This window comes from Perognathus longimembris, chromosome 24 (genome assembly GCF_023159225.1).
Source record: "Perognathus longimembris pacificus isolate PPM17 chromosome 24, ASM2315922v1, whole genome shotgun sequence".
Lineage (NCBI taxonomy): Eukaryota > Metazoa > Chordata > Mammalia > Rodentia > Heteromyidae > Perognathus > Perognathus longimembris.
In genome coordinates this window covers 30,392,803-30,407,790 of record NC_063184.1, presented here as the reverse complement: position 1 = coordinate 30,407,790, position 14,988 = coordinate 30,392,803, and the positions used below count along the sequence as shown (strand labels likewise).

The following is a 14,988-nucleotide window of genomic DNA, read 5'->3' as shown; positions in this document are numbered from 1 at the left end:
CTGAGTTCAAGCCCCACAACCAGCACCATATCCATTTCTTGCAAGATGAAGTCAGTGGGCAGGTCCTAAGTATCCCAGGAAACAAATCACCATCAACACCGACACATTTGGTCTTGTATTAGCAAATGTGTGTTTGCTGTATGTGTCTTCACAAGGGTGTGGGTCAGGAAGTACAGGAATTGTCAGAACTAGGTGTGGAAAACATCTGTCCCATCTTCAGAAAGTACTTTCAGGGGAAAAGGAGGTGTAATGTTTTCTCATGAGATGCCAGATTTGAAAGAGAACATGTCAGGGCCTGGGAGTATGGCTTAGTGGTAGAGCGCTGGCCTAACATGCATGAAGCCCTAGGTTCGATTCCTCAGCACCACATACACAGAAAAAGGCAGAAGGGGCGCTGTGGCTCAAGTGGTAGAGTGCTAGCCTTGAGCAAAAAGAAGCCAGGGATAGTGCTCAGGCCCCGAGTTCAAGCCCCAGGACTGCCAAAAAGAAAGAAAAGAAAACATGTTAATGAGTTAATGAGTTCGGACTAAGAATTTTGGATCCCGTTTTTAAAGACATGTAGAAGAAAAACTAACACGTCACCTGCTCTTCCCCTGTTCCTTCTCATCAGGATTACTAACCAGGCTGGTGATCCGCTCAACCTAACACCTTTTATACCCTCTGCTTCCTCCACGCTTGCATGCAAGCTCCTCCCTTCACCGTGCCAATCATGGCTCGTGGGTGGCCACATTGGAGTCTTTTCCTCATGTTTTTGAGATAGAACATTTCTGCACAGGGCCCTGGTTCCTTCCCCGCCCCCCCCCCCCAATTTCCTTTTTATAGAATCCATTTTCCCAGTTTAACAATAACATTCTATTAAGAGAGTCTTCTTTTTACCAATTAGGTCAAAGTCCTAAAATTTTAAGACCTAAACCCCATGGTTTAGAGCGAACTGATTCACAAACCATAGGTGACTTTGCTACGAGAAGAAAGGGTATGTACTTTAGCCCTGCATGCGGGGGCAGGGGGGTGGGTTGGGAGTTCATTTTAGTTTGTAATGGTTTTCCTCCATTACTTTACAACTGCTGTTGTAAATAAAGTCCCAGCATGGTATTTCTAAAATGAATGCCTTTCGTGACACGTGAGGAGTCTGCCTGTTACCACCTTTATCTGCAGCATGTTAAACGTTTGATGTGTTGTAGTCAGCTTGGTCTTTTGCATTATTCCCTTAACTTAGACACTCATTTTCTTTAAGTTTGTGAATTGCTTATGAGTCACAGTTGTTTATCTGTGTATGCGTATGTATATATAACATATACATCACATATATGTATGTATTTTGTTCTAAGACTAAAGAATTATTTCCATGTATTAAGTATGCCTTTACTTAAAAGTTGAGAGCTAAGCTCCCGTTAGCCTTTTGGTGGCAAAAAATAAGTAAAAAAATAAAAGAACAAGCTTAAATCGGCATATTTCTGTAATATTCTGTACATTTCTTTAAGTATGCAGATAAGAAAAGTTTTTTTTAACTTGATTTTAATGCGTCTAGCCTTTCATATATTTGAGTTGACAAAATACTCAGTTGTAAGCTTCTGAGAGTCTGTTTGGACCTTTAAAATGAACACTTATTTTGTAGTTTCATGGTACTTATAGCATCGTTGATTAAAATTATACTTGTGAGCAAAGACTAAGGAAATGGAAAAATGCCCATTTTTCTTTGAAGTGGTAGGATGAAACATAACTGAGATGTACACAATATGCTTAAGCAGTCTCCTGAAATTTAATTAATACAGCTTGTATTAATTTGGGTTTTTGTTGTTTACTCCATACATTTCTGAAAAGGGTTCCAGTCAGTCTTGACTGAAAAGGCCCAGATCCCATAACACCCCTCCTTAAGAAATAGGAGGAGGGGGACCAGGGACTATGAGGTGCATATAAGTATAATTGTCTACTGGGGTAATGAGATAATAAGAGAAGACCCCTTATTAATGAAAAATGTTAGCATTACCTAATTCTCTTTCATTTAGTAGCGAGCTCCTAAGTTAAATTAAGCTAATATGAGGTGATTGCTTTAAAGTTAATTACGGAAATTTCCCAGAGCTGAATTTGAATCTAAGGATACAATCATTCTTTTGTTTGTTTCAAGTTTGGGTAGGAATCGTCTTAAAATATTTGCTTGTTAACTCTTGGTTTAAGCAAAGGTTTGATTCTTGTTTTAACTGTTTTTATCTCTAATGCTGCCTATTCATCATTTTACATACCTGGCTCTAAAATGGATGCTTGAGTACTGAATAATTGGAACACTTTCACGTAGATCATCCCATATTCGTGTGAGGATGAAGTTAGTAAAAAATGAATGAATGACCGAAATAAAGAAAAGTATAAGTCAAGTAACCACAGAAGAAATTGTGTACGCTACTCTCCTTCGTTTTAGTCTTTTAGTTTATATCCATAAAATATTCTATGTACATTTCAAAGCAACACGTTGTAATAGAGCTTTAGGCTTTGAGTTAAGAATCACGAAACTTTACCTAATTTAGCATTTGCCACTCTTTAGCTCTAACCTTGGTATGTGACATCTGTGAACCTCTGTGAGATTAACTAGGCTTAGATGTACTCTGGCCAGCAACTAGAAATTGAGAAATAGAGAGTGGGTTTTGTTTGTTTCCCAAGGTTCTGTATACTAAGGGCTTCTTTTTCTCATTTTCTTTTCAGCTAAGCCAGCACCTTTAGAAATAAAACCTTTACCAGAATGGGAAGAACTGCAGGCTCCCGTGAGATCTCCAATCACCAGGAGTTTTGCTCGAGAGTAAGTACTTGGTGCGAATGGACAGTTGAATATCATGGCTATCCAGGAGTGTTCGTTATCAAGGAAAATGGTCTCCAAGAATGGTATGGAGAACCTTTCTCTTGGAGGTTCTGTAAAGTCAAAACTATTTTCATAGTCCGGAACCAGTAGCTCACACTTGTGATCCCAGCTACGTATGAGACTAAGAATGGGAAAATCTAGTTCAAGGCCAGCCTAGAGAAAGTAGACCTGTGTCTGGAGTGGTCCAACACTAGCCATGAGCAAAAACAGCCGAGCGAGAGCACCCAGGCACTGAGTTCAAGCCCCGATTCTACCATCACTAAAAAAAGAAAAAGCCCAGGCCAGTCTAGGCAGGAAAGTTCAAGACTTCCTGTGAATGGTGACAAGGTGAGATGGTGAGGTGTGCTACGACAGGAGGTCTAAACAAAAAGGTGGCTCATAGTCCAAATACAGAGATCCAAGATCCTGTCTTGAAAATAACCAGTGTCAGCCAGGTGCCAGTGGCTCACACATGTAATTGAAGCTACACAGAAGGTTAAAGGCTGAGAGTCGTGGTTCAAAGCCAGCCCAGGCAGAAAAGTCCATGAGACTCTTATCTCCAGTTAATCACAGAAAAAACCAGAAGTGGCACTGTGGCTCAAGTGGTAGATCTCTAGCCTTGAGCAAAAGGAACTCAGAGACAGAGCATGGCCCAGAGTTCAAACCCCACGTGTGGCAAAGAAAAATGAACAGTGTCTTAAGGGAGGAGAACACGAAGGCACGATGACTATGTGCCTCTGATCCTACAAAGTAATATTAATTTGTCAAAGTGAACTCATGAAATGGAAACAAGAACAGATACATAAAACACCTGTTAAGGTAAGAAATGAGCAGTGACGAGCAGAGCTGGTGGCATAGGTTGGTGGTAGGGCATCTGCCTGACAGCTGGAAGGTGCTGAGCTCAAGCCTTAGTACCACGAAACAAAACAAACCAAACAGCACTTTTCCCTAAGGTACTGTTGGCTGTTGGGGTGATCCAACGGAGGCCCCGATGTCAGTCCTCAAAACTGGGGGATAAAAATAAGGTCATTTCCCCCTCTCCAGAGTGCCACGTAGTGGGAGCTTTTATGATCGACGGGGTAGACCTGTTGCAGCCTGCATAGGGGCTCTCTGTATTCTCTTACATCTGTTTTTGTGTCTAATAACCAGTAGAATAACCCATAAAGTACCTTGGAGTTATGAATCACTTTTCAAGTGTCAAGTGTCCACAAGACCCCAAATTTTGGAGGCCTCTTGATCTTAAAAATGGAGTAGCCTCTTGTGAGGTTTATTTAATTGGGATTTGTTCACATGTTTATATAGAAGTATTTATATAGATTTGTTTTGTTTTTTTCCAGTCTGGCTTTGTACGTATTCAGAGTTATTGGTAACACTTATTTTCTGCTGTATTATATGAAAACAGTGTTTATGTCCAAAGTGTTTTCTTTAATATGGTTACAGGTATTAGTTGTACGCGCCATAACACGGGTTGGGGTGGATAGCTGCGGGCACGCGCGGCTGTTTGGGGGAGAGCGCAGCCGCGGGCCGGCTTTGGTTTTGGGGGTGACCTCGGGCGGTTGGCTGGAGGCTGACAGCTTTTGTGCCCTTAGCTCCTCCAGATTCCCCCTGTCGCCGCGGCCGGATTCCGTGCACAGCACCACGTCCAGCAGTGACTCCCACGACAGCGAGGAGAGCTACGTCCCCATGAACCCCGCCCTGGCCGGTGAAGACCCGGTAGGCCGAGTCTCCCTCCTCATCTCCCACGCCCAGCAGCCTGGACGTCTTCCCCCTGTAGCCTCCCTTCCGGGTCATCCACGTGGCCTCGTGTCGTGCCTCCCGTGTGCGGGGAAAGTCAGTCAGAGGCGGGCAGGCAGGCATCAGGCCTCCCACCCAGGAGTGGGCCAGGCTGTGCTGTCCCGCCGGGAAAGCAGGAGAGGGGCAGGCGGGGACCCGAGGGAAGCAGCCCGACGAACCCAAGAGGTTTCTTTTTTGGCTGAAGGCTTTGGAAGGTCTCATCTGTGATTGGCTGATCCCATTGCTTCGGGTCTCTTGGTAGAATGAGGCAGGGGAGATTGGTCCAGCAAACCCAATCACCCCATGTCCAGGAAGCAAAGTAGAGTGTGGGGGCGGGGGGGGGGCAGGGTATATTCTAAAGACTTCTTCTCTACCCCCCGCCCCCCCTTACAGATGCCACCGGCTTGCTGGGTGCTGGTGGCTCACGCCTGAAATCCTAGCTGCTCAGAAAGCTGAGGTCTGAGGGTTGTAGTTCAAGGCCAGCCCCAGCAGGAAAGGCCATGAGACTCTTATCCCCAACCAACCACCAAAAAGCCTAAAGTGGAGCTGTGGCTCAAGTGGTAGAGCACCAGCCTTGAGCAAAGACACCAAGAGACTGTGTCCAGGCCCTGACCTCAAGCCTCGCTACTGGCACATAAACAGTGTCAATGCCTCTCCATAGGGCCATCCTGAGGACAAAGCTTTCATTGCATGAGAATCAGGGCGACATTTCAGACCCATACGACCGCAGCTGTAGAGAAAATTGCCGGTTACGTTTCATTTGAGATATACTTGAGTTCTGATATTCTAAAAAGATGCTGGGAGCATGTTATAGTGTAATGTTATAGTATAATGCATGACAGTCTTGTGGTGAAATTTTCTTATCCAGAAGGTCTTTTATAATCGTTCAGTAACTTCTCCTTAGGTTTAAAAAAAAAATGAAAAGAACAAGCACAGTATGTTTCAAGTTGCTATGTTACACAGGCACGAGGACTTTCCTAACAGGAGCAAACATTTTGTTTTCCAGAAATCAGGCAGTTGGCAGAAAATAGCTCAGATGTTTGAGAATTTTAACCACTAAACACATTTTGCTTTTGCTTCCCTTGATACCGGGATTTACTGCTTGTTCTGTTATTTGTGTTTTAGTAGATAAGAGTGATGGTTAGATTAGATACAGAGACACAAAGCAGAAAACAAAGAAACCGAAAACCAGAGAAACAAAATAAATCATGATGACTTCAGAAAATCTGGTGTGTTTCTTTCTCCTTCACGAGGCGAGGCAGGGTGCTACTCAGGAGGCTGAGTTCTAAGAACGTAGGTTCAAAGCCAGCCCCTACTCTCACCCCCCCACCCCCCCCACCCCAGGCAGAGAAATCCAAGAGCCTCCTCTCTAATTAACCAGCAAAAAGTCAGATGTGGAGGTGTGGCTCGAGTAGTAGAGGGCCAGCCTTGAGCAAAAACAGATGAGCCGGAGCGAGAGAGCCTTGAGTTCAGGCCCCCGTCATGCACAGGAAAGGCCCTCCCTCAATCCAGCGTGCCGTGGCAGCTGTGCGATCGGTGCCCTTCCTGTGTGGCTCACGTGCTCGTGGGACTTGAGTGTGCAGTACTGTTACAGGACATGTCTAGAATGGAAAAGGCCAAGCACACGCCCCCAGTACCGGCGCACGCGCGCACACACGAAGAATGTTTAGATTGCTTTTTTTTTTTTATAGCCAGCGATGGCTTGACATCTGCGTCATAGTCGAGCCAAATTTAAACTTTTTTAAAGCAACCTTTTGAACGTACTTTCAGTTTTCTCTACGTTTGAATCCAGTTTTACTTATTTTTCATCCTGAAAGTTTAATTTTCTAAACAGACAGTCATTGTCCTAACGATATATCCTATTGAGAGACAGGTGGGCTTCCGTGGATGGCAAGCAAGATAAGTAATATGCGTTGGGTAGGGTGATACATGACTGTAATCCCAGCTACTTGAGAGGCTGAGAAGGGAGGATCACCTCAGATTGGGCGTTGGGAGACCAGTCTGGAGAAGACAGCAAGAGGCCTGATCTCAGGGAGAGAGAGAGGAGAAGGATGTCTTGTGGATGTCTGACCACTGTTTTGTTTTTTGTGGATGCTGTCACAGAGTCTGTTTGGCAGTCACAGCCTGGATGGGGGAAGCAGCCCAATGGTCAAGCCCAAAGGGGACAAGCAAGTGGAATACCTAGATCTAGATTTAGATTCTGGGAAATCGACGCCGCCCCGGAAGGTGAGTGGATCCTTGTTCTCTGATAGATGGGTTGAGTGAATGGTGGCCGTTCGGAACCCAGAGCCACGTCTACTGAGCGTTAGCCCCAGCCCAAATAGTCTATTATTTAGTGCAGTTTTGTTCCATATAGCAGTCATACTTTGGGGACCAATCAACTTTAATTTCCTCACAGTAAGGGAATTTATAAACTCAATGCAGTTTCAGTGGTTACTTTGAGATAATTTCTTAACAGATGCCAGTCCATGACTTTTCCTTCCATAGAATGTTAGCTCAGATGATACAGTTTCCATCCACATTTTTAATTGTATATTTTTGTTTAGTCTACAAATTAGACAATGTTATTATTCCTCTTGGTTTTTTTTTTTACTTTGCCCCTAAGCTAGCTACATCCCAGCCCATTCTTATTATATTATATAAACATTTTTATGTGTTCTTACTGTTTTCCTATTTCTTTAACTTTATCCTTCTGGTAGCTCCAACCTTGCTTCTGTAAAAAATAAATTTCCGTCCCCCTAAAATATAGTAGTATTCATTCCTTTCATGGAGATCTGCTGGTGATAAATTCTTCATAGTTTTTTTTTAAATTTAATGTGTGTTTTGCCATCATTCATGGAAACTAAAGGTTTTGCTTTTTTTTTTTTTAACTGACAGTACTTCTCAGTACATAGCAGACAATATTCTACTATAGTTCTGTGCCTCTGGTTTTGTGTAATTTCACGCCAGTGTGTCTTGACATAGGATTTTCTTATTTATTCTGCCCATAACTATTCATTTGATAAGCTATTTACAAGTAAAATTGTTTTCTTAATTCCATTTTTGGCTGTTACTTACAGTGTATAGAAACAACACTTGATTTTTAAATATTCAGTCATCTCTTTAAATATTGCTTCTCTTCTCACTTAAAAATATTTTCTCGGAGGTTTTTGATTAGATATATTGACTACCATGTCCATTTTTATTAACCTCTCACAATTATTTTCCATACCATTACTATTCTTTTATACTTTTATATTTTGTATCTTATCTCTTTGTGTCTCTATGGCTGTCTCTCTATTTCCCTTTTGGTATGGTACTGGGGCTTGAACTCAAGAGCCTGAGCACTGTCCCATTTCTGACAACACACATAATTTTTTTTTTTAAGAGAGAGCAGCAAAGATTTAGGGGAAAGACACTACTGTTTCACTGAAGTAATATCATTTGGGGAGCCCCAGTTGAATTTTGAAGCTATCCAGTTACATGAGCGTTCGTCGAGTCCGTGCCTTTGAATGTGACACTTCACTCAGAAACTCCTTGCTAGGTGGCACTTTTGTATTTTTCTTTGTATTTGTATTTTCTCTGTAGCAAAAGAGCAGCGGCTCGGGCAGCAGCGTAGCAGACGAGAGAGTGGACTACGTGGTGGTAGACCAGCAGAAGACCCTGGCTCTGAAGAGCACCCGGGAAGCCTGGACCGATGGGAGACAGTCCACGGAATCGGAAACACCAACCAAGAGCGTGAAATGAAGGCCTCCCATGGCCCTGTCTGAGCAAATGTAACGTGCGTTGGAAAGATCTCCATTTGGGGAGATAGTTGGTCCTCACACTTCCACTCTAGATGGATGGACTGATCCTCAGGCGAGCAGAGCTGAAGTCAAAGGACCTGTAACAACATGGAACACTTTAGACCATACACGGTGCTTCGGTGCTTCGTGCCACGCCAACAATCCGCAAGCTTGTAAATAATGTGGGAAAGTGGTAACATTTGGCTACCAGAGAAACACGTCTCCCATGGCTAACTGCACTTGTAGTATTACTGTATTTATGCACTTTTCCATCAAAAACATTGGCTTAGATTCCCAGTGTATCTTAACCGAGTTCTTGGATTTCTTCACACTACTCTATGTAACAATACTAAGTGAACTAAAGCTAGTTGGTTTGTTTGTTGTTGTTTTTTTTAAGATTTGGAAATTGCTGTCAAAGCTATAGTCTTAACACCATTAGAATGAGTAGATTGACAAGTTAACTTTCCTACTTGAAATATCAGGTGGTAACTCTCAGCTTAAACTACAGCCATAGTCTAGTTGGACTTGACCTTTCATTGCCTTTCACAAATTCTGAAGATAATGTATATTACTGGGGTCAGGACCTAGTTCTTTGGTTTGTGTACATTTAGTTTTTAATGGTGGAACTTTTGTTATCTTTCATTAATTACAGTGTTGTTTTGGTTCATTGAGTGAAGATTCTGCTGGGTGGGATCTTGTACCTTTGACAGATTAAATGTAATTACACTCTCAAGCCTTCAACTCATTGGTAGATGTACTTTTACACTTGTTAACATGTATTAAATGTTATTTGCAAAAGGTAGGTTCTGTAACTAATCAGGTACGTACTGGGCACTCATGTGCAAATACACTGATCAGGTCTAGACAATGAGGTTTAGTTGTGTTTTTGTTAAGTCCTAACAATTAAGTTTCCATTTGGGGATTAATGAATCCGTTGACATTCACTCTTAGTTCCAGCCACATACTGTGATTTTTTTTTCATTAGTCATTCAGATTCTTCCTCTAAGAATGAAACTCTTATCTTATGACACCATAGTGCCCTTTCTATGATTAAACTATATGTATATATGTGTGTATGTATACATATACATACACATATATATATATATCCTTCTTGGCCTTATATTTAAATCCCTATGCAATTAATGTTTTATATCTCCATTTTTTAAAAGAGATAGATGGTATATAAGCAATTCTCCTATGTAGCACCTATTGCTTTTCCAGTCAAAAAAGAACATTAGGAATTTTGTACTGTGATTGATATTCACTGTCCCAATTCATAGCATACTGGAGCCTTGCTATAATGTGAAATCTTACAATCCTGGATCCCTTCCAGCCAGATGTCTGCGACGATCAGAGGAGTGATATTGCTCTGCCTAGAATGCCATCCCTGGTCTGGACATCCGGACCACCAGTAACAGGGAGCCACAGTGACCTGCGTCTGTCTTGGCTTTGCAGTGTAATTTAGAAAGCAGGGATAGTCGCTTGGGTTTTGTTAGTTGACCTAAGTTACCAGGTATTGATTTGAGACGCCCTGACAGCCTTTAGAGGGGAAGTAGAGGTTGCAATGCCTGCCATCGTGGTTTGACCACCTACGTCAGACCTCTAATTGTTGCCTGAGTATACAGACGGACCCCGCTTGGGGCCCACTGGCCGTGTGCCTAATCAATGTACTAGGATTGTTCCCCTGTTCCACACACTAAGTGTTCATAACAAGACGATTGTAGACTAGTAACATTTGATGCTTTTAAATGTTTGCTTCTTTTTAAACTAAAACCCAGAACTGAATTTTGAGGTGAATTTTTAAATAAAAAAAAATCTTTGTTTGAGTTTGGTGTGTGATGTTTGTTTGTTAATAAAACCACACATAAGCCAGGCACTGGTGGCTTGTGCCTATAATCCCAGGTACTCAGGAGACTGAGATCTGAGGATTGTGGCTCAAAGCCAGCCTGGGCAGGAAAATCCACGAGATCTTTAACTCCAATAAAGCACCAGAAAACCAGAAGTGGTGCTGTTGCTCAACGTGGTAGAACACTAGCCTTGAGCCAAAAGAGCTCAGGGATAGTGCCCAGGCCCCGAGTTCAAGCCCCATGACCAAAACCCACAACATAAAATCTAAAATCATAGAAATTTGCCTAAACTATCCAAACACACATGACTATGTAATTATGTATATAATTTGGTAATGATACTAAGTTGTAGTAGCTACTTAGAAAGTGAACATGTGTTGTGGCCTAAGGACAGTAATAGCAATGCAATGGTGGCTCACATCCATAAGCTTAACTACTTAGGAGGGTGAGATCTAAGAATCGTGGTTTAAAGCTAACTCAGCCAGGGAAGTCCATGAGACTCTCATCCGCAACTAACCACCAAAAAGCCAGAAGTGGAGCTGAGTCTCAAGTGGTTGAGTTTCAGCCTTGAGCAAACAACAACAACTAAGGGACAGCATCCAGGCCCTCAATTGAAGCCCCGGTATCAGCACAAAGAAAATAAACAAATGACTGATTCATAAGCAAAAATCTTTCTTACATTATGTATCTAAAACCAAACAACTACTAAGCATAAAAAGGTCTAAAATAGACCTCTCAGTGGATCACAATAGCTCTAAAAAAAACAAACTTTCTTTAAAGCTATTGTGAACATCCAGAGGAATTACAAGTGTGTTCAGTGTGGTTTTTCCTCTGTAGTTCTCATTCTTGAGCCCAGTGTCTGTAGTATATCTGCATTCCTAGCTACTTGGGAGGCGGCGGTGGGCAGATCACAGTTGGTGGCTAGCCCTTGCAGAACGTTTGCTACATCATTTCATCCTGAGAGCCGGTACCACGGCCCGTGTCTGTGCGTAGCTGTCTTCCCTGCCATGCAGAAGGCTGAGGATGGGAGGATTATAGTTCTAGTCCAACCCTGACAGAAAAGTCCACGAGGTTCCATTTCAACAGAAGACTGTGGAGTGTGCTGATCATGCAAGCAGGGTCTGGAATTTATAAGAAAAGGAGTATGGACCTAGGCAAAAAGTGACACCCTGTCTCAAAACAGGTCGTGCAAAAAAGGACTGGGGGCATTGCTCCGCAGTAGAGCACCTGCCTTGTAAGTGAAAAGCCTTGAGTTCAAATTCCAGTACTGCCAAGAATTAGAAAAAAAATGGAGACGGAACACCAGTATTTGGGGGTGGGAGGGTTGCTTGATAGGTTTAGATTTGGGTATTTTGAGCCAAGGTTTCCAGAATGGCCCTGAACTCAATCTTCCTGCCTCTGCTTCCCAAGTGCTGCCCCCCCACCCCCACCCCCACCCCCACCCTCTTACTTTCCACGTCGTGATTATCAAAGTGCTAACAAAATATCCCACGGGCCAGAGAAATGAGCACCATCTGATAAAGATGCTCACTCAGCTGCCCTGTAATGAATTTTCAGTACAGATCCCTAGTCAAGACTGTGTAAGTTTACCCACTGCCTATCATCATCACAACAATATACTGTGGGAATAGACGTGCACGGCCGGAAACAAAACCACTACCTGCCACTGGAAAGCCACCACTAGGACCCTTCCTGTAGGAGAGGTACTCCAACCCTCACCTCTATTCGCCTTAAGTTACTCCAGACATATTCCTCAGGGCCTTGGCACTCTCCCAGCTCAACCCCACTACACATTATTCTTGTTGTGCTTTCACTTCAATTAACCTGTGTTGTTGCTTGGTGTGAGTTTTGCTCAAGTCTCTGGTAGAGGTGTCAGAAGGCTGCCCGATAACACAACCATTACCACTAGACGCTGCGTTTTTGCTTGTCAAAAATGCCTTGGGGGGCTGGGGATATAGCCTAGTGGCAAGAGTGCCTGCCTCGGATACACGAGGCCCTAGGTTCGATTCCCCAGCACCACATATACAGAAAACGGCCAGAAGCGGTGCTGTGGCTCAAGTGGCAGAGTGCTAGCCTTGAGCGGGAAGAAGCCAGGGACAGTGCTCAGGCCCTGAGTCCAAGGCCCAGGACTGGCCAAAAAAAAACCAAAACAACAAAAAAAAATGCCTTGGGATGATTCTGCTCGTTTGTCATTTCTATGAACGTCCCATTGTGCCCAGTATTTGGTGTTACAGCGTTGGGATAACTCAGTCCAGCGCCTTGCCACTCTGACCCCCATGAAGTCTTATTAGGAAGTTTGGGGATGGTGAGGGTACCTCCTTCGAGGTCATTCTCATCGGTCTGTCACCTCCTAAACAGTGACTTGCACCCTTGGACACAGAGCACTTTGGTAGTCTTTAAGAGAGTTTTCTAGAGAATGACAGTTCTGTGAATATAGCTGCAGACTTAAAACCCGAGTCGAGCTGTGTATGCTAGGGGCTCACGCCTGTAATCCCAGCTACTCAGGAGGCTGAGATATGAGGATCATGGTTCAAAGACAGCCTGGGCAGGAAAGTCGGTGAGACCAACTAACCGCCGGGAAAAAATGGAAGTGGTGCCATGATTCCAAGTGGCAGAATGCTAGTTTTGAGCAAAAAAGCTCACAGACAGCACGCCAGCCCCGAGTTCGAGTCCCATGACCGAGTACAAAAACAAAAACGAAACCCCTGAGTCAATAGTGAAACCTTTTGCCAACTTTTGATCAGGTAAACCTTCCTCCTTGGATTCTTTGACTTAGTATCTCTCCTCCCTCCTTCCTTTTCCTATATATGTGTATATAAACACACATGTACAATAAAGTGTGTATAGATGTGTACACCCCTCAATTTGTCTCATATATAGGTAGACATATGTACCTATGTATATATGTGTGTATGTACATGTATACGTGTGTATATATACGTATGTATGTATGAGACTTTTAAGTTAGGTTTGCCTGGATATTACTTTGCTCTTTCCCCTCAGATTTAGAGCGTTTACAACAGCTATCAAGTAGATGTCTGGTAGACGGCGCCCTCTTGTGCTTAAAACTGTATCTTCACAGAATGTCTGACAAAGGGAATAAATTTATGCAACTGAATCTTCATGGAATTAGAAGTTTGTTGATGTCAGATAATCTGCCCCCTCCTTCAGTCAGTATGACCAGCTCAACAACGTTGGTCCTTCTCTTTAAATCTTCAAAGGTGTCCACTTACTTGTCTTTGTAATTGCATGCGTGCTTTTTATTTTATTCCTCACATCCATAATATTTTATTTGGTTAGAACAGTTATTATTTTTCCATTGAGATATAATTCACGTACTACGAAATCCACCCATTTCAGTTAGACAACTTGTTTTGTAGTTGTTGTGTCACCACTGGGCCTTGAGTTTCCTCAGCTTCATCTGCTCAAAGCTAACTAACTGCTCAAACTCTTATCACTCCAGCCATGCCTCCAGCTCCTGTCCAATATTGTAACCCTCAAGTGTCAGGCATAGTTCTATTAAAATCAAGGCCTACGTGACATTTGCTTTCCTTTGGAAGTGGAGCCTTATTGGTTCCTGGGTTCCTGAACTGCCTGGAGCGTGAGTGATGGGAAGGCCAGATAAGATACCCACTCATTCTGGAGCTTAAACACCAGTCTGGACTGGCCTAGGTAACAGCACAGGCCTTTTTTTTTTGCCAGTCCTGGGGCTTGGACTCAGGGCCTGAGCACTGTCTCTGGCTTCTTTTGGCTCAAGGCTAGCGCTCTGCCACTTGAGCCACAGCGCCACTTCTGGACATTTTCTGTATATGTGGTGCTGGGGAATTGAACTGAGGGCTTCATGTACATGAGGCAAGCACTCTTGCCACTAGACCATATCCCCAGCCCCAGTACAGGCCTTCTTTGTGAGGAACTTGTTCGCCCAGCCAAAAGGTCTCTTGGGTTTTCTCAACCTGTGGCAGTCTGTTCACAAAGGGCAGCTTTTCTTCTGGACGGACTCTCTCTTCACTCTGATTGGAAGTGCTTGTTTTCTAGTAGCTTCTATCTTTTTCCCTTCTCATTTCTCTTTTAAAATTTTCCCTTACCAAAGAGCCAGGAACACAGCTTCTATGTCTCATCCTTTCTAATTTTGTGGCTCTGAACTGGGAGACGGACCATGCTCCCACCTGCCTGAGAGGAGGTTAGGAATTTGCCCTGAGGCCTGTCCCTCAGGCTCTGGCTGGTTGAGTACCTATCTCTAGTGCTCATCTCTTTTTTTTGGGGGGGGGGGGGAAGAGCAGTCCTGGAGCTTGAACTCAGGGCCTGAGCACTGTCCCTGGCCTCTTTGCTCAATCAAGGCTAGCACTCTGCCACTTGAGCCACAGCGCCACTTCTGGCCATTTTCTATATATGTGGTACTGGGGAATCGAACCCAGAGCTTCATGCATATGAGGCAAGCGCTCTTGCCACTAGGCCATATTCCCAGCCCCGGTGCTCCTGTTTTGTACACCTATACAGAAGCTTTTCCCTCCTTTACAACCAGTCCCTTACCACCCTTCACTGAAACTACCAAGAGTTCAAGCCCTTCCCTTTTCCATTCTATGACCACAGAAACCTTAACCACAGGGCGCTCTGAAGCTAATATTAGCCCTAACCATTTTTTCTCCTCCAAGACTTAAAAAAAATATGGCAAACACAGCTCTGTGCTTAGCCTCTCCTACTTAGCCTAGCAAAGAAAACTTTACTTAAAACATGCACTGTTTATCAGAGGCCATTCATTTGGGCTGAGCTTCTG

The 14,988-nt window shown here is 43.5% G+C and overlaps 1 protein-coding gene across 8 annotated transcripts in view; it reads left to right on the top strand.

The window, feature by feature from the left end:
* The window catches only part of Gab1 (GRB2 associated binding protein 1), an 85,118-nt gene extending 75,587 nt beyond the window's left edge, over window positions 1-9,531 (top strand). For 5 of the 8 annotated variants that reach the window (XM_048333703.1, XM_048333705.1, XM_048333704.1 and 2 more), the window contains 5 exons: window positions 884-973; window positions 2,695-2,788; window positions 4,417-4,540; window positions 6,704-6,826; window positions 8,168-9,531. In XM_048333703.1, coding sequence (XP_048189660.1) covers window positions 884-973; window positions 2,695-2,788; window positions 4,417-4,540; window positions 6,704-6,826; window positions 8,168-8,326 — 590 coding nt within the window. In that variant the 3' untranslated portion in view covers window positions 8,327-9,531. The remainder of the gene's footprint in view (window positions 1-883; window positions 974-2,694; window positions 2,789-4,416; window positions 4,541-6,703; window positions 6,827-8,167) is intronic. The other 3 variants (XM_048333706.1, XM_048333707.1, XM_048333702.1) reach the window with 1 other exon arrangement.
* The last annotated feature ends 5,457 nt before the right edge of the window (window positions 9,532-14,988 follow it).